General features: G+C 53.5%; 1 protein-coding gene and 1 pseudogene across 1 annotated transcript; one reads left to right on the forward strand and one right to left on the reverse strand.

Annotated features, from left to right (window-relative positions):
• Positions 1 to 1,273: 1,273 nt before the first annotated feature.
• Positions 1,274 to 10,974, reverse strand: LOC141966717 (nuclear pore complex protein Nup98-Nup96-like). Its single transcript, XM_074919739.1, has 4 exons — positions 10,871 to 10,974; positions 9,699 to 9,743; positions 3,491 to 3,612; positions 1,274 to 2,515 (listed from the first exon to the last, which is right to left on the reverse strand). Exons 3-4 carry the CDS (start codon positions 3,528 to 3,530, stop codon positions 2,316 to 2,318), a joined length of 240 nt encoding a protein of 79 aa, XP_074775840.1. The 5' UTR covers positions 3,531 to 3,612; positions 9,699 to 9,743; positions 10,871 to 10,974; the 3' UTR covers positions 1,274 to 2,315.
• On the forward strand, positions 3,880 to 5,400 carry LOC141958791 (protein canopy homolog 3 pseudogene; annotated as a pseudogene).
• Positions 10,975 to 21,646: the final 10,672 nt, after the last annotated feature.

Raw genomic sequence — 21,646 nt, forward strand, 5'->3', positions numbered from 1 at the left:
GGTGACAAGGGCCGCGGCTCCGTGCTCTGGAAAGCACCGTCTCCAGGGGCCTCGGGGCCTGGGGGGCTGCGGGCTTTGGGGGTCGCTCCCCACGACCCTGGCTCAGAGCGAGCTGGGAAAGGAAACCTCAGGGCGGAACTCAGGGAGACGTGGGGGCACTGAAGCCCACCGAGGCCGGGGCAGGGCTGGTGGGAAGAGCCCAGGGTGGGCGCTGGGGGGCCCGGGGCGGGGGGACCGCGGTGCCGGACATCCCGGTCTCCGGCCTTGGTTAAAGAGCGAGGAAAGGGAAGAGTGTTCCCATTGAGAGCAAAATCCCGGGAGGTTAAGGGACGCGCCCAAGGAGACGCAGCAGCAAGTGGCAGAGGTCCCTGCCGCAGAGGTGCCGGAGCGTCGCCCCAGCTCCGGCCCTGCGGGAGGCCGCCGGCTCCCGCTGCCCCCGGCCCCTCCCTGGCACCTTTCCCACAGCGGTCCCCGGCAGCAGACGCCAAGCAGGGCGCCGATCGGTTTTAAGGCTGGAGGTTTTGTTTCCCGCCGGTGAATTATTCATCCCCAGCGCCGGGTCCCGGCCTCTGCCCAGGGCGGCAGCTGGGGTTGCAGGGACGCGATGAGGGTAACGCAAGAGGCGCAGCCGGCTGCCCCGGCTCCCCGCACCGCGCCGGGGGCACGTGCAGCGCCCAGGGGGCACCAACTGCTGCTGGTTTTACGGCTGCTCGTGCCCCTCACTGGGGAGCAGGAGCCCCCCAGCCCCCTCTGCAGAAGCCAGGGGCGGGCACCCGCTATCCCCCCACCCTGGGGTGCGGATCTGTGCCCAGCCGAGGATAATCGTCTGTGGTTTGTGTAACCCGGCTTTGGACACGCCGCTTCCAGCCTTGGCGAAGCCCTTCGGCCTTGCACAGAGAAGCGCTTCCCGCCCTTTGCCACGACGCCGGCCCCTGGCTCATCCCTCCCCTCTCCAGAAATCCCTGTTCCAAGCCAGGGCCTTCCCCTCTCCGCACCCCCTCGGCCTTCACCCCACCCTCCTCTCCCTCACGCCGCAGGAGGTGCCCAGCACCCGGCTGCAGCTCCCCACCGGCTCCCCCCGTCCTCCTCCGCTTTTCTTCCCGCTGGTCTTCCACAGCGCTGCAGCCTTCCCGAAGGGTCTTCCAGGCTCAGGCCCTCCCTTAAGTCTGCTTAGGCCCAGTCTAACCAGTAAGAGCCACGACGAGACGCAGCCCCGGGGCTCCCAACCAGAAAACCTACGTAAAAAGCAAAGGAAACAGTGGGAATACTATAAACATTTTATTTATTGTTTTCAAAAAGACAGGAAAATAATCTAGATCATTTATTAATAATTTTTTTTTAATAAAAACCTTTACATAACCCCCATGCATCGAGACCTTCGGTGAGCCAACGCAAAGCAGCAGCAGGCGGGCTGGAAGCCGCTGGCTACTGCGAGCCGTGGCAGGAGGGGCCGCCGCAGTAACCCTGAAATCAGAGCAGACCGAGACACGTTTGGTTTCTTTCTTTTTTTTCTTCCTCTTCTCCTTCTTCCAAAAACATTCAGTTTCTAAACAGAGCAAGAGTAGAGGCTGGACCCAGCGGAGCTCGGGGAGGGAGCCGGGGGGTCGTGGGGGGGACGGGGGCTCCGCTCAGTGCCCAGGGAGTTGGGGGGCTGGGGGGGTGTGATCGGTTTTGGTGTGGGGTTTTTTCCCCACTTTGGGCGCACAGTTTGCCCCCTCCCAGCAGAAACCCGGAGCCCCAGAGCGCGGCAGGGCCGGGGGGGTGTCGCTTCGCTTTGGGAGACGGAGAAGCGAAAGGCGGTTGCACGTTCCCCACTTACCAAGAGGAAAAGACGCTGCTGAAGGGGATTTTTACTCCCTCGGCACGCTCCCCCCCACCCCCCGGCGCATTTTCACCACAAAGCCCCGCTAACGCCCCGCTTAGAGCCAGGTGGGGTGCAGGGCGCGGGGCCACCTGCCCTCGGAACCATCCCAGAATTCATCGAAACGTCCTCGGCGCCGCGACGGCGGGAGGGGAAGGACCTGCCCCTCCCCAGGTAGCAGCTCGGGGCAGGCAGGATGGGCAAAACGGGCTTTGTTGGTTCTAGAAGGGGGGGGCACGGCGCCGGGCAGGAAGGTCCAACGCCTCTCACCGCTCCCCCAGGTGACACACAAAATAATAATGAACTCCTGTGTCAGCCCACGGAATCAACTTTTTTTTTTTGGAAACTTCAACAGAAAAACCTGTGCGGGCAGAGACTCGGTGGTTCGTCCTGCGGACAAGGTGAAAGCCCCACACCCTGTCCCTCGGAGGAAGGATGGCGGAAGGACGGGCCCTCAGCGCGTGGTCAGCTCGCGCAGGTAGGACTGGGTGAGGCCGCGCAGCTCCTCCAAGGCGTAGTCCTCGGGCATGGGCAAGCGCCCGATGTGGGGGGCCAGCAGGCGCAGGGGCACGCGCTGGGGGTCCGGGGCGGCCTCGGCCAGGGGCTGCAGGCTCAGCACCACGCGCAGCAGGTTGGCCACGCGTTTGGCCATGTCTGCGGGGAGAAAAGGGAGAAAAAGGGAGCGTCGGCGGCGCGGCACAGCTCGGTTTGGGGTACCGCAGGGTCTGGGGTGCACTCAGCAGCGATTCGAGGGGAAAGTCTGCAGGAGCCAGCACAGGAGTGAGTGTGGCAGGGTGTTGTTCTTTTTTTGCAGAATTTGGGGTGAATTCAGCAGTAATTCGAGGGGAGATTGCTCCTGAGCGAGGACAGGAGCTCGCCTGGCAGACTTTTTTGGGGTGAATTTAGCAGCGATGCAAGGGGAAATTCCTCGGGAGCCAGGACAGGAGCTTTCCTGGCAGAGCTGCATGCAGGGCAAGTGCTGGAGCAAGCCCCGGCTCCCCTCCCCACCCGCAGCCTCCCCATCCCACAGGCGGAGGAACAGCCACACCGACAGCCCGCAGCGGTGGGGCGTAAAACCAGTGTCCCCGGGGGCTACCGGCGTCCCTGAGTCACTGTGTTCTAACGGAGAATAAAGTCTCCCATGGGGGTATTTGAAGGGACTGGGAACAAACCCTGGGAGGTGCGCTCAGCAAAAGCCCCTGGCGAGTCGATCGCAGAGGATCTGCCAAGCAGGCTGGCCCGGCCCCACCAAGCCCCCGACGTGCCCTAGAGGGGGATAAAGGCCCCGTAGTGGGCATGAAAAGTGTGCTGGGGCAGAGAGTCTGGGCTGTTCCTGCGTCGGGAAAGGTCAAGCCACGGCTGGGATTGCTTTTGTCGCGGGGCCGGGTGCCCTGGGGGGGTCGTGCAGGAGGACGGAGAAGGCAGCTGTGTGCCCCAGGGGATTAGATCTGAGGTGAAAGAGCCAAGGACCTGACCTGTCCAATCCCCCTGTTCCTGCAGTGGGTGCCCCGCAGCCCCCGGGCTCTGGAGGGGGCAGGAGGCAGGAGCAGGGTGCAGGCAGGCACAGTCCCTGCCTGCTCTGGCAGGAGCGGCTCTGGGCCAAGCAAACGTCCCCGTCGTGGTGCTTACGGACACGGGGCCGCACAGAGGGGACAAAAACAAACAACATCCGTAAGGTTGTAGATGATCTTCTGACAATATTTCCGTCAGGCAGATGGTCCAGAGGTGCACTCTCCCCACAAGGTACGCACCTAAATTCAAGACAACAACAATGAACACAGAATTACCGCCTCCCGCTAGAGGAGGTATTTCACCTTTGACACTTAAAACCCTGAGCCCGAACACACAGCAGCAGTGATGACCCAGCGGGCGGGCACCGGGCCCTGTCCTTCCTCCCCGGGCGCTTCCCTGGCGGGTGGGAGAGCTCCGCGCTGCGCAACATCACCTGGGCTGCGTCTCCCACACGCAAAACAACCGCACAACGGGGCCCCTTACACTTACTGCCGACACGACATAGAATGACAAATACTACCAACATCAAAACATCATTCGGGATACTGAAAGCCATTGCTGCACGACAGCGTCAGCACCTTCTCTGTGAAAAACTGTCGCTTTGGCGGGGGGGGGTAGGCGGGCGCGGGCCGAGAGCGTGGCGCCGGGCTCTGCGCCCGGGGGTCGGGCGGCCCCGGAACCGGAGCCGTGGCGGCGGCAGCGCCGCCGCTGCTGCTGGCGGCGAAATGGACCGGGTGCGTCCGCCCAGCAAGCGCGAGGTGTGCAAGCGCGTGGCAGCGGAGCCGAAATCTGCTTTTGAGGAGACTGGCAACGCCAAGGAGGTGACCGACACCAAGTGCAGCTTCCTGGATGGGAAGGGCTCTGCCGTCAAGTACACGCAGTCGGATATCGGAAAACATCTGTAAGCGGCTGCGGGATTACAACCTGCGTGAGGAGAGGAGCGGCAGGAACAGACTCGCCAAGGGCATGTCGGAGACGTTCGAGGCCCTGCACAACCTGGTGCACAAGGCCGTCGAGGTGGTGACGGACATCCCCCGTGAGCTGTGGAACGAGACCTCTGCTGAGGCGGCTGACCTCAAATGTGCTGGCGGAGGAGTACGCAGACGTGATCGAGGACTGGCACGGGCACCACCAGACGGAGGATCTCTCCCAGCTTCTCTGCGCTGACCACGTGCGGGAAGGGAGGACACAAGCTGCCTGGCAGAGAAGTGGCGTGGCAAGAAGGGTGACTTGGCGAGCGTGCGGGAGAAGCAGAGCAAGAAAAAGAGCAGGACGGAGAAGGGCTGGAAGGACGAGAGCGAGGGAGCTGCCGGCCTCCCGGCAGCGGGGGAGGCCCTGGAGGAGAGCGGGCCCCAGGAGGAGGCTCGGCTTGCCCACAGCCCGGCCGATGAGCTGTGGGCGTGGGGGCTGCCCTGCCGCATCCTGTGGGTGACAAAGGAAGGGGGACTGGCATCGCAGCGGGAGCGACTGCGGGGAGGCTGGACCGATGTCCGGGTGGCCGGAGGGCCCGGCCCAGCCTTGCCCGCCCGGGTGCGGTCCTGCGAGCAGCGGGGTGAGGGGGGCCGTTCACGGAGCCGCCAGCTCCGCGCCTGCAGGCGGGGGGGCGCGAACGCTGAGCACAGAGATCCACGCGCTGGGTTTTCCAGATAGAGTTCTGTGCTGGCGTCAGTGCCGTTTGTAAAAGCGCCAGCCAGTTCCATGGGACTGACTGATATCCAGGAGCGACTGCCTCCGGCGTACGTGTTGTAAATGACTTTTGCAGCCCGTCCTCATTAATGCTCTTCTGTAGTTCTTTAATAACAGAAAAATGCCGTCCTTCCCAACGTGGCTGATGTCCCAGCTCATAGCTTACAGGAGCAAGAATCTTTCTCGCCGTGTCCCCATGCCCTTGCGCCAAGGCTTCTCACCTCACTGTTACCCACGGATCATCCCCAGCTAAGGAGAGCACAGCCCAGGTTTTTTCAGGATTTACAGCGTCAGGGTCTGAAAGCTTATCACAGCCAAAAGACCCAGCATATAAATCTTGCTCCCGGGCTTCAAAACCTGCATCCTCGCACTCTGTGTTCTCATGCTCTGTGTTAACAGCCTGGCCACGTTCATTATTTTGGGTTTGGGGGATTTTTTAAAAATTATATTGGGGAACTCTTGGTGTTTAAATCTGCAAAGAGAGAGATAAAAGAAATATACAGAAGATGGGGACAGCACTCAGCGTTGAAAGGGGGAGGGACGCCCCTCGCTGAGGTTTTCCAAAATTAGGGAAAGATACCTTTGGCACAATCATAACAGAAAAGGAAACTGATAATATGGTGCCAAGAGGAATGGCCATTCCTGACAAGAAACAGAGGAGGAGGGCCAATGGGTGTACGGCCTCCGAAAGGAACAGTTACACCCCATCAGCAGAAATTGCTCGGAATCATTTTGGAGGATTCTGAGAGTCAAGATATTGATTCTCGGCATGTCTAGTAGAATGGGGGTCAACCAAGACAGAAAACCTCCTGGATAAAAAGTGAAGGGAGTTGACTTCCTCCAGCTCCTGCAGCTGAAGAATCGGAACCACCTTTCAGAGTGCTGGCGTGTATCCAGCGCCTCTGGATTCCAGCCCAAAGCCTGGAGCGGGCCCTGGGGCAGGCGCCGGCGTCTCTCCAGTAACAGCAGCCAGGGGACACGAGCCTTGGAAACAAGGGGATTTAGTCGCTTGGCAGGCAGAAGCGCCTCGCTTACGGGCTGCTGCTGAAAAATGTGCTCAGCCGGGAATTGTCACCCCTGACTGGAATGATAGGAAAACTATTACAAGAACTATTTCAAACAGAGGAAAGGGAAAAGATTTTCCAACAAAAGTGAGAGAGTAACTGATTTGTCAAAAGTTTTGGAATGGAGACAAAGATCAGACGAGCACCGAAGTGATTATTAGGGCCGATTGAAGGCTACTTTACTCATTATGGGGCATGACCCCTGAAAATTTCCAAGAGCCACTAGCTATTTTGGGGTTTTGGAGAAACTCACGCCAGGCTGGCAAGGTGAAACAGTCAAATCTTGAACGTTGCTGGTTTTGCTTTTGACCGGAGAGGTGGCGAAAGGTTAAAACTTGAGAAGAAGCAAGAGCAAGGAAAGAAAGAAAGCGAAATTAGGTTGCTGGCTGCAGCGATTGCCCAAACCTATAACCCAAGAGGGAGAGGTCGGGGATTTCCCCGAGGCAGAATGAGGGGAAGGCGGACGCGAGGCAGAATTCCTCCCATCTCTCAATATGCCAGTTCTCTAGAGTGCTTCTGCTGTGGGAATCTGGGCCGCAGGCAGAGAGAGAGCCCGCTGAGACCCGTGTCTGCACAAGGAGGATCTCCACCTGCCAGACCTCCTCGACCTCACTCATCTTCTCTGGGAACCGAAAGAACAACGGGACCCCTTGGAACCAAGGTACACGAGCACGGTCAGATTTCTGCAAAGGTAAACAGAATCGTTTTGGGTAAGGACTTGGTTTGGGGTAACTTTGTGATCTCTCCCAATTCCCCTACTGGCCTTCTGGGCCTCTACTGAATTTTGAAGTTCCTCACATTCCAAATGATCGTACAGAGAGCAGTAGGGGAAGCGATAAAACATGGATCTACCCCTTTGACGAGACCTTTTGCAGGAACCTGGTACGTTTATCTCCTTGGCTCTAACAGGGATTCGGTCGATTTGAATGGGCTCAAAAATAATTGAATTGGGAGGTCAAAACCCAAATGATTTGAACGATGTACGCTTTGAATTGGCTGCGGCTCCCAGAGAACTTTGAAGTCCAACAGGAGATGCAGTGGGATGGTTAAAATCAGCTGAGCCAGTTGTGATAAAAACAGAAGGAGGGACGACTCCTTCAGCTTGGCAATATCCAATTATAAATGAGGCCATTCCCAGTATAGAAAAACAAACTGTGCGGTTTTTTTAAGTTTTGAAGGAGTGTCGTAGTCCTTGTAACACTCCAATTTTACCAGTTAGTAAACATAAAGCAGATAACGATGGAGATGCTGAATATAGATTTGTTCGAGATTTACGAGCTGTACATGAGCAGGTCACGGCTTCACACCCTGTGGTACCAGATCCTAGGCTGATTTTAACACAGATTCCAGTCCGGGCACAGTATTTCACGGGGCTTAATCTTACAGGAGCTTTCTTTGGCATTCCAATTGCAGAAGAAAGCCAATCAGTCTTTGCCTTCACGTGGCACGGGAAGCAGTTCCCCTGGGCTAGGTTACCACTAGGATTTTACCAGTTCTCCAACAGTATTTTCTCAAATTTTGAAAAATTATTTACAAAATTTGTTTTTTCCAGGTAAGTCTGCCTGGATACAATATGTTGGTGATTTGTTACTGGCAAGCAAAACTAAGGATGACTGTATCAGGCATTCTGAGTATCTGTGTATCCAGCTGGTTAACAAGGGACACCGTGCATCTCTGTCCAAGTGACCGCTATGCGCAAACAGCGGGCGAAATATCTTGGGTTCATATTAAAGCCAGGACTTCCTGATTATTCAAAGCCTTTTACATTCTGTTGTGATGAAAAGAATTGCAAGAGGGGTGTTAGTACAAACTTTAGGACCACACGAACGACCTGTTACCTATTTTTCTCCCAAATTAGACCCAGTGACTGAAGGAACTCCTTTTTGCATTAGAGCAATAGCAGCAGCAGCTGGAACGACAGAAGAAACCCCAGGACAATTGTCCGAGGACATCCACTAACGGTCTGTGTGCCCCATTACGTAGAGATACCGTTAAAACAATATGCAGAGAAAGCTTTCTCTCCTCAAGGGGCGCACAGAGACAGTCCTATCCTTGGCTAATCGTTTGAAGTTGGAAAGGTGCAATACATTGAACCCTGCCACCCTAATGCCTTCACCCTCCCATGGAGAGAAAGATAACCAGAACCGTGTTCAGTTATGAAGCCAAAGCAGCACACTGCGAGACGGTTTACAGGATCAGCCTTTAGATAACCCTGACTTGAACCTCTTCACGGACGGCTCCTCCTGTTATGCAGGAGGTCGCAGATGTCCCCGGTTTCGCAGGGGCTACGGAAACGCGGGTACTCTCGGCGGGACCTTTGCCTGCACCTTTGGGGGCACAGGGAGCGGGAATAATTGCTCTCGCAGAAGCTGCAAATTACGCAGGAGGACCAGAGGTAACATTTATACGGACTCTAAATACGCTTTTGGTATCTGCCACGCGACTGGGACTTTATGGCAAGAATGGGGCTGCTTACCATCAGCTGGGAAGACTATGGCTCATGGCAAGCAGCTCAAGGCATTACTGGAGGCGCTACAACCACCCTCTGAGATTTCTGCCACCTGTATAACAGCACCTACCCAGAGGCAAGATAGGATTTCAGAAGGAGATGCTTGAGCTGACCAAGCAGCCAGAGCCGCAGCACGACAGGTGGTGTCTATCGTGTCATTATCACATCGTGAGGCGATATCGAACTCCCGGAGATAAAGAAGTTACCTGAAGACCTCCCTGGCGAAGAAAAGGAGCAGTGGATCCGGCCTGGAGCCCAGCCACAAGGAGAACAACGGGTGCTCAGTCTCAAGCCTCTTCTTCCACAAAGGTATTTGTTACCGGTGACGCGATGGCATCACAAAAACACTCATGGGGGGCCAGAGAGCTTAGCACTCCCGATTCAAAGACTTGGGGCTGCCCCGGGAATTAGTGCAGCAGCCAAAAGAATCTGTGAAGGGTGTAAACTTTGTAAAAAATATGCTTCTGTATGAATTAAGGCACCCAGCGGAAAAAGACCTCCAGCCACCTTTCCTTTTCAAAAGCTCCCAACTGACAGCGCTGCCATGCCAGAAACAATGGGCTACTCTGCCATGTTAGCGATAGAAGCTTTTCCTACTAGGAAAAAGGAGGCAAAAGCAGTAGTAGAAATTTTACTGAAGGAAACAATTCCCAGATACGGAGTTCCTGAAGTCACCGATTCTGATCGAGGGGGTCATTTCAGAGCTGCGGTTTGAATTCAGATTTGTAATTCCTTTGGCATTTTTTGTTTCATACTCATCTGGTATTCAGAATCATCTGGTCAAGTAGAACGAATGAACAGAACCTTAGAAGAAAAATTAGTTAAGGCTTGTAAACAGGCTTGCCTAAAGTGGCCTGATGCTTTACATGTAGTGTTCCGGGATATAAGGAATACCCCAAGAAGCCAATTGGGATTTCCCCAGCTGAAATTTTATTTGGGAGAATACTTGCTGTGCCTGGTACAGTCTTTTGGATGGAGATGAACTGGTTACACAATATCTGTAATATCTGCAAAATGCTTTTTTTTAAAAAACACACAATCCTGCTGATGGGTATCAGGCACTTACCCCGAGATTGAAGTTCATGACATCCTGGTTTCCGAACTTAAGGACCTGGTTAAAGAAAGTAATTGTCGCTGTTCTAACAACTCTAGTCATACTAGTCTGTGTGACTGACCGGTTTCAGTGCTGCCCTGGTTGTGGTTCTTTTATAAAGCAGAAAATAGAGAGATGTGGAATGATAAATAAGAAGGATCGCAGGAGTGCAATGGAAAAACCAAAGGAGGGAACTCGTAAAAGGAAGAAGCTTTAGAAAAACTCCTTTCTCTCAGGATATTGTTAACAGCAGGAAAAATTAATAAGTGGCTATCGTTTGACAGGTTTAATTACCAGCGCCCAGGCGCTCTGGGAACAATCCTGACAGTTTGAGATTGGTCAGAAGCCGAGTAACCGCGATGACCCGCGGCCTGGCGGCCCTGCTGCTCGCTGCCCCCACCCGGGGCCGTGCCCCCCGCCCCGGCAGCCTGAAGGGACAGGCCGACGCCCCCCGGCAGGCCCCGGTCCCCTCCCCGCGCACCTGCTCGGAGGCCTCGGCCTCGCAGCCGCAGCCCCTGGCGAGGCGCAGGGGGGCCCGGCCGGGCGCGGGGCCGCTGCGGGCTCCGGGAGGGGCCCGACCCCCCCAGCCACGGGAGAGCGGCGGGGGGGAGCAGGAGCCGCACCCAGGGCCCCCAGGGCTCCCGGGGCCCGCCAGTACCATTAGTGTCCCCAGTGCTCCCAGTGTCCCCCAGTACCCACAGTGCCCCTGTGGGGCCCCACCCGTCACCCTGCTCAGGCAGAGCGGCCGCGGAACCCCCCAGGGGCTGCCCAGTGGGAGCACTGGGGGTACTGGGAGCAGAACGGTGAGTCTGCCGGGGCTCAGAGACCCTCGCTCCGGCTTTGGGCAGTGCGGGTGGGTGTGCGGGTGGGCGGCGGGCAGGGGTTGAACCCCGCCGTGCTGGGGGGGGCCTGCAGGGATCCCCCACCTCCGAGGCAGCGGAGGGACGGGGGGAGGCTCCCTCGGCACAGCACCCACCCCCCAGACCAGGATCCCGTCCGCAGCCCAGCGATTTCCTTCTCCCAATTCCTTGTCGGCGCCCCTTCCCGAGACGGGGCTCCCCGCTGCCCGGCCTCCCTCCCCTCTGCTTCCCCACTCCCGGCCCCGCGACCCCGGCACCGGGGCAGCCGGGGAACGAGGTGCTCACCTGGGGGGCGGCTGAAATCCTTCCGCCTCTCTGGCAGCTCCCGCAGGGCTCAGGATGGGGTGACTGGCCCTGGCTCTGCCTCCGCCTCCTCCTCTTCTGGCGATGGCCCTGCTCCGTCCTCACCGCGTACACTGCCAGGGCATTGCTCGGGGTGTTTGTCTTCTCGCCGGGAGCGCCCGACACCGGCGTGGGCTGGGCCTCTGCTTCGGCGGCAGCGCCCGCCCTCGGCCTTGGAGCGGCTGCAGTTTCCGTTGAGGACCTGGCAGGGGCCGCAGCCTCTGGGGTCTGTTCCCAGCCCCAGAGCCCTTCTCTCCCCTCGGAGGGCACGGAGAAGCCTTCCTTCAGCAGCACCCGGTAGGCGTGGGCCAGGCCCCAGCATGTCGCCGCGACCCGCGCTCCTCTGCAATTACACTTTCTCCAGAAAATCCCCGAAGCTCCAACGAGGGAGGAATAGGGCAGCCAAGTTCCAGTGCCCCGCAGGCGCCCGCGGGCCCAGGCACTTGCCCGGGCGACCCCGCACCCCCAGCCGCTCGCAACACTCCAGCCCCGGGGCCGAGCTCCGGGGGATTCTCTCCAACAGCTGCTTCGCCCCCAACCCAGCCCGAGCCGCGGGCAGGAACACGCCGGCTCCCAGCAGCGAGGCGCCGGCAGGGAACGCCAGCAGCCCCGGGACCCTCGGCACGCCCGGAACTCTCCAGCACAGCCGCACACAGCCCCCGGGCCGCCTCCCGCCCGACAGCAGCGCCGGGACCTGCCCGCGGCGCCACGGGGCGGCGGCAGCGCCGGCACGCCGCTCGGCAGCCGCGGCGACCAAACCTGCGGGGGCCAAGGGACCGCCGGGAGGCGCCGTCTGTCCCGGCTCAGCCCCGAGGCCGGGCGGGGTCTGAGCCCGGCCGGTGGCCGCTCCCCACGCGGCCGGCCGCTCCCCTCCCGCCCCCCGGTAACACGCGGGAGGGACGCGGCGGCGGGAGCCGCCGGCGGAGCGGAGAAGCGGCGCCGGGCCGGTCCCGGCCCCGCGCGAACGAGCCGCGCTCCCGTCCCACGCGATGGGCAGCCGCCCCGGCCACTGCGGGCCCGGAGCCCAGCTCCCCTCCCGCCCGGCCCGAGGCCCGCCCCCTCTCCCGGCCGAGCCCGGGGCGGCTCCGCAGCGGGGGGCGGGCAGGGCCTTTCCGCGGGGACCGGGGCGGCCAGGAGGGGGGCGCCCCCCGGAGGCCGGGGGGGGCCGCGCCGCGACCTGAGCTTCAGCCCCCTCGGCGCCCGGCACCAACGCCACCCGCGAGGTGCTGAGCCCCCTCGGCGCCGGCACCCGCGTTATGGCCGGGCAAAGCCGATTTTTATAAAAATATATCATTTTATTGGGTTCCATCGAGTGAGGGTGGGAAGCAATAGGCAAAGCAGCGCTGGGTGCAGGGAGAGCCGCAGCTCTGCCACACGCACCCCGAGTTCAAAACAACAGAGGTTTTTATACTCCTGTGCCACCGTCTTTAACCAGCCCTCTCTCGTCAGACGATTGTCCTGCTTTTCTCCAGCGGGTCCTTTGAGATGCTCGGGGCTTTGTCCTCCCCTGCGGGGTCTTTTGGAAGTCTCGGAGCCTTGGTCTCTTGGCGCGCTTTTCTCCTCCTGGATCTTTTAAAAGCCTCATGATCCCATCTTTTGGCGGCTTTTCTCCAAGCAGCAGTCACAGGTTAGCTCTAGGTGGGGGGGGTGTTCCGAGAAGCGGTTACCTATCAGCTCTAGGTGATGGGGTTCCCAAGAAGCGGTTACCTATCAGCTCTAGGTGATGGGGTTCCCAAGAAGCGGTTACCTATCAGCTCTAGGTGATGGGGTTCCCAAGAAGCGGTTACCTATCAGCTCTAGGTGATGGGGTTCCCAAGAAGCGGTTACATTTTTCCAACCGAATGCCATACTTGATATTTTATCCATATATATTCAAACATTCATTGTAATACGGGTCATAGTAACTGCAAATCACTTCAAAACCCACACAGGGTACCATATTCTATTTTTACAATACTTTAGACAGCAGGATAGTGTGGTTTAACATTTACAGATCATTCAAACCTATCATACCCGCCTTGCTTAACTTAGCAAATTAGTTACAATAGTTTATTACAGTCCCCCCATTTCTTTTTATACCTCAACTTGCTGGTTAAGCTTAAAAATAGCTTCCCTAGCAGCCCCTAAAAAGGTGCCATCTTCTTGTTAAGTCAGTATATTGTTGCCTTAATATCATGAGTTGGACAGTTTTAATCCTGTTCTTAACAAGGTTAATTAATTTAAGATACAAGGTCCAAAAGTGAGAATTATTAACAAAATAATCAGGGATCCAATTAAGGTTGTTTTTATCTCCTAAAGGACTGAAAACTTCGTTCAAATTATCATTTATCCGTACATGGCAACACCAGGATCCCGTATCATTTCTCCATACACAGGTTCGACTATAAACGCTGTTTCTGTATAACTTAGCATATTCAGTTTTATTTTTATCTGACCAGAATCCCTTGACCCCTTTGCTATGTCCCTGTTCATTAAGCCATAACCATATATAAATACCTCTGTCTTTGTTGATCGATTTATGTGTAAGTGTCCACTGGCATTTACTCTCCCCTACATCAGTTCCTCCTGTCCGAGTTCGGTTCACACAGATCTGCCCTGATTTGGAAACTGGATTGGCCATGCTCCGTTTTCTTCCCTGGTAGTGTTGTTAACATCACTGTAATTACTCACAATCTGCGATGGAGTAAGGGGTACAGAGACCCACGGCCAGCTGGACAGTCCTACAGGTCCTCCACAGACCCAACAGTGGCTTCGATTGAAAGTTCTGCTCATTGTCTTGGCTAATAAAACAAACTTGTTATCTTCAAGGGGATCACATGGAGCACTTCGGCTTTCTGTATCCAGGACAGGGCCGACACATATAATTAGGAGAAAAAGGAAACCCCTATAGTGAGGTCCGGTATGGCACATTTTTCTGTTTGTCCCTAGACCCATTGGGTTGCTGCCAACGGTCGGGTGTTTATCTTCTCAACAGCAAAAATGGAGGCCAACCCGGTCTTGCCCTCACTTCGAATTTATTTTTAGTCTTCTTCTCCTTTTTGTTACTCTTATTCAACTTCTTGTTCAACTATATACAGCGGCTTATACACTTATTTATAAAGCAGACACCACAACTTATTATAACAAACATTCAGGATTTTACAAAGCTTCATAGCAAATACCTTACATTTTCTTGTTACCAATACAGAGTCCTTCTAATTATTCAATTAGTCTTAATGAGTCCATCCCTTTGTTGATTCCGCTGCATTCGAAGCTTTAGGTCTCCCGGCGTTGATTCAATCTTCCACTGAGGCTTTTCTGTAACCGGTCCTTTCACCCTGAAACTCGAGTCCACCCTCTCTCAGCAGTTCTTGCAGCAGTTTTTGTGGTTAATAGTACTCGGAATGGTCCTTCTTATCCATGAGGTAAGCTTTCCTCCTTCCAGGTTTTAATCATTACTTCATCTCCTCCCTGTGTTTTGTGTACTGCAAATCCTAAAGGAGGTGTCTGGGCTAATATGATCCGAATTAAATGCTTTTATAATTCCAAACCGTGGTAGAATTTGTTCCAGTACTATTTAGTTACTGACTGAGCAGTCGCTCTGGTGGTAGGAAAGGCTTCTACCCGGTGAGTTAATTGATCTGCCATTACCAGCAAATATTTGTATCTCCCAACTTTTGGTGGTTCTGTGAAATCTACCTGGACCCTCTCAAAAGGTTGATAAGCTGTTTTCCTTCCACCAGCTGCGGTCTGTCTCATAGTTCTTTTATTAATCCTTTAACAGGATAAACAACCGTATGTAGTTTGTTTTGCAATTTCATATATTCCAATGCAGCCAAAATATCTCAAGAAATGATCACTCAAAGCCCTACTGCCCCCAGGACTTCATTTTCTACAATTTGTAATTTAGATTTTGAAACCTTGAATCTTTTTTTTTTTTTTTTTTTACAAAGTTCAGCAGTTCTATAGTCCCCATCCTGACATCATTCTCAGTTTGTCCAGCTATTAATAAATCATCTCCATATTGTAAAAGCTTTATTTTTGAGGATGGCTTGAACATCTGCAGTACCTTTTTTTTTTTTTTTTTAATGCCTGCCCAAAAAGGTTAGGCGATTCTGTAAACCCTTGGGGAAGCCCTGTCCCTCTGAGTTGTTGTTTTCTATTATTAGATGGATCTTCCCATTCAAATGCAAAATAGTCTCTGTTCCCCTTGTCCAGGGGCAGGACCAAAATGCATCCTTTAAGTCAGTTACACTGCAGCGAATAGTCAGGGGTGGTTGGTTAAGCAGCACATGGGGGTTTGCTACCACAGGGAAACGAGCCACAGTTGGCTGATTCACAGCCCTGAAATCTTGCACCCATCTGTAAGATCCGTCTGATTTTAAAACCGGTAAAATAGGTGTATTATGTGGAGACATACAAGGTCCCAATGTGCCTTTACTTAATAATTCGTCTGTAATTGGTTCCAGCCCCTCTCGACCCTTTAGGGGAACGGGGTATTGTTTTGTCTGAATTGGTGTCTCCGGATCAATTCTAACAATTTAAATAGGCTTTATTTTAAGCTTTCCAATCTCTCCTTTTGTATACCAGACTTTAGGATTTATCTGTCGCTCGTCTTTTCCCATTAATGTATAATTATTTTTTTTTTTAATTTTTCTTGTACTATTATTTATTTTTTTAATTTCAGCTTCTGGTAGCAATAATAAATCCCCTCGGAATATTTTTTTACAGTTGATTTTTTTTTTCCCCCCGCACCCCTATTTGCTAAAAATCCAAACTCTTCTCTCTGGGGCTTCATTTTATTTTTATCAAGCACTCCTTTGACGTCTTTATCCCCAGAAAATAGAACTCCCGACTCTGTTATTCTTCTTTAAACATCCTTTTATCCTGCTCCTGTTTTCTGCAGTTCTGCTGTAAACGTCCCTTCTTTCCACAATAATAGCATGCTAATTCGTTTCCTCTAATTACTGCCCCTTTCTCTTCACCACCCAAAGCTGCAGGTAAATCCGTTAGAATGAGATCTCAGAGGTTTCTCTGACTGCTGCAAATATTTTCGCGTTTGCTTTCTGCTTTTACACTTTCTGTGTTTCTTTTAATACCTCCTGCAGACTCCGGTCTTGCCAATTGTATACTTCCTCTAACTTTGCCCTGATGGCACCTCATGAATTGGCTACGAATTGAGTGGGTTTGGTTTTTTGGTTTGGTTTTGTTTTTTAATAAAGCCGCTCCCACGGGGCGTGTGGGCTCTACCCCCGAACACATTTGTAAATTCTCTCTTGATCTTTCCAGCCGACCAGTGGGTGGTTCATCTCTCCCCTGATGTTCGCTAAAGGCTTTATTAATGTTTTGCCCCCGAGGAACTGCTTCTCTAATGCCGGCCACTGTTCAATTTCTGAGGTCCCTCATATTCTGTCGGCCCTGTTCTTATGACCCCAGTGAGGGCGGACACTGGGCCAGTTCCGACCCGCCGGCGACCCCGCTTGGTTTTGCGGTTCCCACAAACACATTCCGGCTGGTCTAATCATTTGCCTTTCCTTGGTCGTAAATAAAACGCTTAAAAGGGACTGTGCTTCTTCCCAGGTGCAAGTACTGGGACCTAAACATTGATCCAACCTCTCAGCTGCTCCCAGAGGATCATCTAATAGAGTCCCCATTTTTTTTTCTTGTTTTTAAATTTGGTCCATCGGAGGTGTTGAACGGGACTGCCCCAAATCCGATGCCTCCTTGATCGCCTCCGAGGGGCACCTCCCGTGAGGGGTAAAGAAGGTCCCTCAGTTACGGCAGTTTTACCTCTTGCACATGCAGCCGGAGGCAGAAGGGAACCGCCGGGGGTGTCAGAGCCGCCGGGGCAGTTGAGGCCTCGGGGGCAGTTGAAGCAGCCGGAGTTAAGGCCGCCGGGGCCGGGGCTGTTAAAGTATGGAGGCGGCCAGTTATCTAGTGGTGCCCATTCGTCATCTTCCTCTATCCCTTCCTTGTTCTTATCCCCTTTTTTCTTCAGATTTTTCATCCTTTTTTAGTGTAAGTATTGAAGCTGGATAAGGACGTGAAGTCCTGATCCACAATTTTGCATAATCGCTTTCTTCTCGACTAAAAGGTTTTCTTGAGTAAACAGATGTACTAAAGCCTGGCAAATCCAGTCTTCAAAAAAATCCAAAAGTAGGCCAGAAGACAGGTGGGTTTAAAGGTTTCTTCGGCCATTCAACCATACAATATTGGACTCATTTTAATTTACTTTTTCCTTTTCTAGGACCACTTTCATTCCAGTTTCTAACCATTATGCCTAATGGACTATCTGGTGGTATATCCGGTAATTTACTCTTTTTTTTTTTTTTTTCTTTCTTGCTCCCGGGTTTTTGATTCCTTTTGACCCATCTAGGGCTTTTACTGTGGAAACTCCTACAGCCCTTGTAGGGGGTTGGACCCAGGGAGTTGGGCCTCTTACCCATCCACGTATCCTTTGGGAATTTTCTACGGCAATTCCTCTCGCCTTAGGAATTTTCTACGGCAATTCCTCTCGCCCTTGGTTACCAGTAAGAGTGTCTTGCGGGAGGGCTGAACCCTTTACCCACCCACGTACCCCTAGAACCCGTGCACCCACCCACGAGTCCTATAGGATCCGCTTCGGTCCTTCTCCGGCCAAATCCCTCGCGGGAGTTTGGAACCGCGGTTAGAAGACCTCCGCACTCGATTCGGAACTCAAATCCTGGCTCCAAAACTACTTTCGTTTCCAGAATGAGGTTCCGTCTCAATCACACTCTCACACACAAGCAACCGAATCCCACCCAACCGAACGGTGTGCCTTATACTCACCGCTCCGTCGGCTTCGTTCGGGTCTTCGTGCACCAGAATTCCGGGTATTTTATACTGCAGTTTTTCCTTTGGAGCTCCAATTCCTTTGACTATTGCTTCTCTTTTGTCCGTTGATCTCTGGAGACTGACCCACGCTGCTACTTTCGAGCCACAATCTGTGGGGCGCCCCTCGAGAAGCCGCAGTCCAGGAAAGCACACTGGTGACGCCAACGTGATCTCAAATTGTTATAATCGGACAAAGCCAATTTTTATAAAACCATATAATTTTATTTGGGTTTGTGATGGTTTGACTCTGGCTAAATGCCAGGTATCCACCAAGTCGCTCTATCACTTCCCCCCCCCCTTCCCTTTGTTTTCTCAACAGGGTAAAGAGGGGAAAGAAGATAAACTAACCCTTGTGGGTGAAACAAAAGCAGTTTTAATATAAGCAAAGCGAAGCAAAAGTCCGCGCGCGGAAGCAAAAGCAAACAGATTTATTCTCTACTTCCCATGAAGAGGCGATGTCGGGCCTTCTCAGGAAGCAGGGCTCCAATACGCGTAGTAGTTGCCTCGGAGGACCAAGGGTGACCCCACCCCCTTCCTCCTTTCTCCCAGCTTTATACTGAGCAGACGTCATATGGTATGGAATATCCCTTTGGTCGGTTTGGGTCAGCTGTCCTAGCTGTGTCCCCTCCCGAGATCTTGCCCACCCCGTCCCACTGGGGAAAATATCAGAAAGAGCCTTGGTGCTGTGTAAGCACTGCTCAGCAGCAGCCACAACACCAGGGTGCTGCCAACACCCTGCAGCTCCCAGCATAAACCACAGCACCGTGAGGGCTGCTATAGGGGAAAACCGATTCCAGTTCAGCCAGACCCAATACAGTCTCCCCCCCTTATTCCATACCATTTACGTTATGCCCAGGTCCCACATAATATTCATTTATCTATTCCATAAGCTTTCTTCACTTCTTCAGATGTTCAGTGTCTTGGCTTCCATCTGTCAAGATAGATGCTCAGGACAGAAGTATGCTTGACCGTTGGACTCCAGCACCGGCTGGGTTTGGGTCGTCATTGCACGTGTCTGGTTCACTCTTCATCGTTCCTACTTCCTCCATCACTTCCTGCAACATACAACTCATCCCACAGATTACTTTCCCCCCAAGGTTAAATGTTCTTGAGGCACACACTGAGTAGTCCCATCCTCCCGCATTACCCACCAAGTACATCCAGGTCCCTGAGCAAAGACAATCCCACGCGTGGGCTTGCCTTTTCCCAAGGGAGGAGCAATCCACACTGCCTTCCCCAGCCACCTCCCTGTGTGTACTACAGGGACCTTATCTCCTCCCACAGTATGAAGGGGGTTTGTTTGGGCAGGCCCAGGACGGTTAACAGATCCTCTGGTATTAATTAGCCAAGTGGCTTCTGCTAAATTTATATCCCAATGCTTCCATCCCCCATTGTCCAATGCTTTCAACATAGTCTTCAACAGTCCGTTATATCTTTCAATCTTTCCAGAGGCTTGTGGGTAATAAGGGATGTGATACACCCACTCAATGCCGTGTTTCTTTGCCCAGGAGTTTATAAGATTATTTCGAAAATGGGTCCCGTTGTCTGACTCGATTCTTTCAGGAGTACCATGTCGCCATAAAATTTGCCTTTCAAGACCCAAGATGGTATTTCGGGCAGTGCCATGATTTACAGGGTACGTTTCTAGCCAACCCGTAGTTGCTTCTACCATGGTGAGTATGTAGCGCTTGCCTTGGCGTGTTCGTGGCAGTGGTCCAATATAGTCAATCTGCCAGGCCTCGCCGTATTGAAAACTCAGCCATCGCCCTCTGTTCCAGGGAGACTTTACTCGTGTGGCTCGCTTGATTGCAGCACATGTTTCACATTCGTGAGTGACCTGTGAGATGGCCTCCATGGTCAGGTCCACCCCTCGATCACGAGCCCATCTGTACGTTGCATCTCTGCCAAGATGCCCTGATGTTTCATGGGCCCATCGAGCTACAAACAGCTCACCCTTACGCTCCCAGTCCAGGTCCAGCCGAGCTACTTCAATTTTGGCAGCTTTGTCTGCTTGCTCATTGTTTTGGTGTTCTTCAGTGGCACGCCTTTTGGGCACATGAGCATCTACATGACGCACCTTTAGAGCCACGTTTTCCACTCGGGCAGCGATGTCCTGCCACAATGCAGCAGCCCAGATGGGTTTACCTCTGCGCTGCCAATTGGTCTTCTTCCACTCCTGTAGCCACCCCCACAGGGCGTTAGCCACCATCCAGGAGTCCGTGTAGAGATATAATACTGGCCACTTTTCCCGTTCAGCAATCTTTAGGGCAAGTTGGATCGCTTTTACTTCTGCGAACTGACTTGACTCTCCTTCTCCTTCAGTGGCCTCAACGACTTGTCTTGTGGGACTCCACACAGCAGCTTTCCACTTCCGATGGCTTCCTACCACACGACAGGATCCATCAGTAAAGAGAGCATAACGCCTCTCATCTTCTGGTAACTCGTTATATGGCGGTGCCTCTTGGGCACGAGCCACCTCCTCAGGCCGCACTCCAAAATCTCTACCTTCTGGCCAGTCCATGATCTCTTCCAGGATCCCTGGATGGTTGGGTTTCCCCAGTCGAGCCCGTTGCGTGATTAACGCGACCCATTTACTCCAGGTAGCACTGGTTGCATGGTGTGTGGAAGGGATGTTTCCTTTGAACATCCAATGTAATACAGGCAGCCGTGGTGCCAAGAGGAGCTGTGCTTCTGTACCAACAACTTCTGAAGCAGCTCGAATCCCCTCATATGCTGCCAGTATCTCCTTTTCAGTCGGAGTGTAGTGGGCTTCTGATCCTCGATATCCCCGGCTCCAAAATCCTAATGGTCGACCTCGAGTTTCACCTGGTATCTTCTGCCAGAGGCTCCATGTGAGTCCGTGCTCCCCAGTTGATGTGTAAAGTATATTTTGCACAGCTGGTCCTGTCCGAACAGGCCCAAGAGCTACCGCTCGAGCTATCTCTTGTTTGATGTGCTCAAAGGCTTGTTGCTGCTCAGGACCCCACTGAAAATTGTTCTTCTTTCGGGTCACTTGATAGAGAGGGCTCACAAGCTGACTGTAACCTGGAATATGCATCCTCCAAAATCCCACAAGTCCTAGGAAAGCTTGTGTTTCCTTCTTGTTGGTCGGTGGAGACATAGTTGCTATCTTGTTGACAACATCCAATGGCACATGACGGCGTCCATCTTGCCATTTTATTCCCAAGAACTGAATTTCTCGTGCTGGTCCCTTGACCTTGCTTTTCTTTATGGCAAACCCAGCTCTCAGAAGAATCTCAATTACTCTTTGTCCTTTCTTGAACACTTCTTCTGCCTCATTGCCCCACACAGTGTTGTCATCAATGTATTGTAGATGTTCAGGGGCATCACCCTTTTCCAGTGCAGTTTGAATTAGTCCATGACAAATAGTGGGGCTGTGCTTCCACCCCTGGGGCAGTCGATTCCAGGTATACTGGACACCCCTCCACGTGAAAGCAAACTGTGGCCTGCACTCTTCTGCCAAAGGAATTGAAAAGAATGCATTGGCAATGTCAATTGTGGCGTACCACCTGGCTGCCTTTGACTCCAGTTCATACTGGAGCTCTAACATATCTGGTACAGCAGCACTCAGTGGTGGCGTCACTTCATTCAGGCCACGATAGTCTACTGTTAACCTCCACCCTCCGTCAGACTTCCGCACTGGCCATATTGGGCTATTAAAAGGCGAATGTGTCTTACTGATGACACCTTGGTTCTCCAGTTGACGAATCAATTCTTGGATGGGAGCCAGAGAGTCTCGGTCTGTACGATACTGCCGTCGGTGCACGGTCCTCATAGCAATTGGCACCTGTTGTTCTTCAACTTGCAACAGTCCCACAACAAAAGGATCTTCTGAGAGGCCAGGCAGATTAGACAACTGTTTCA

The sequence above is a fragment of the Athene noctua genome, chromosome 1 (assembly GCF_965140245.1).
Source record: "Athene noctua chromosome 1, bAthNoc1.hap1.1, whole genome shotgun sequence".
Lineage (NCBI taxonomy): Eukaryota > Metazoa > Chordata > Aves > Strigiformes > Strigidae > Athene > Athene noctua.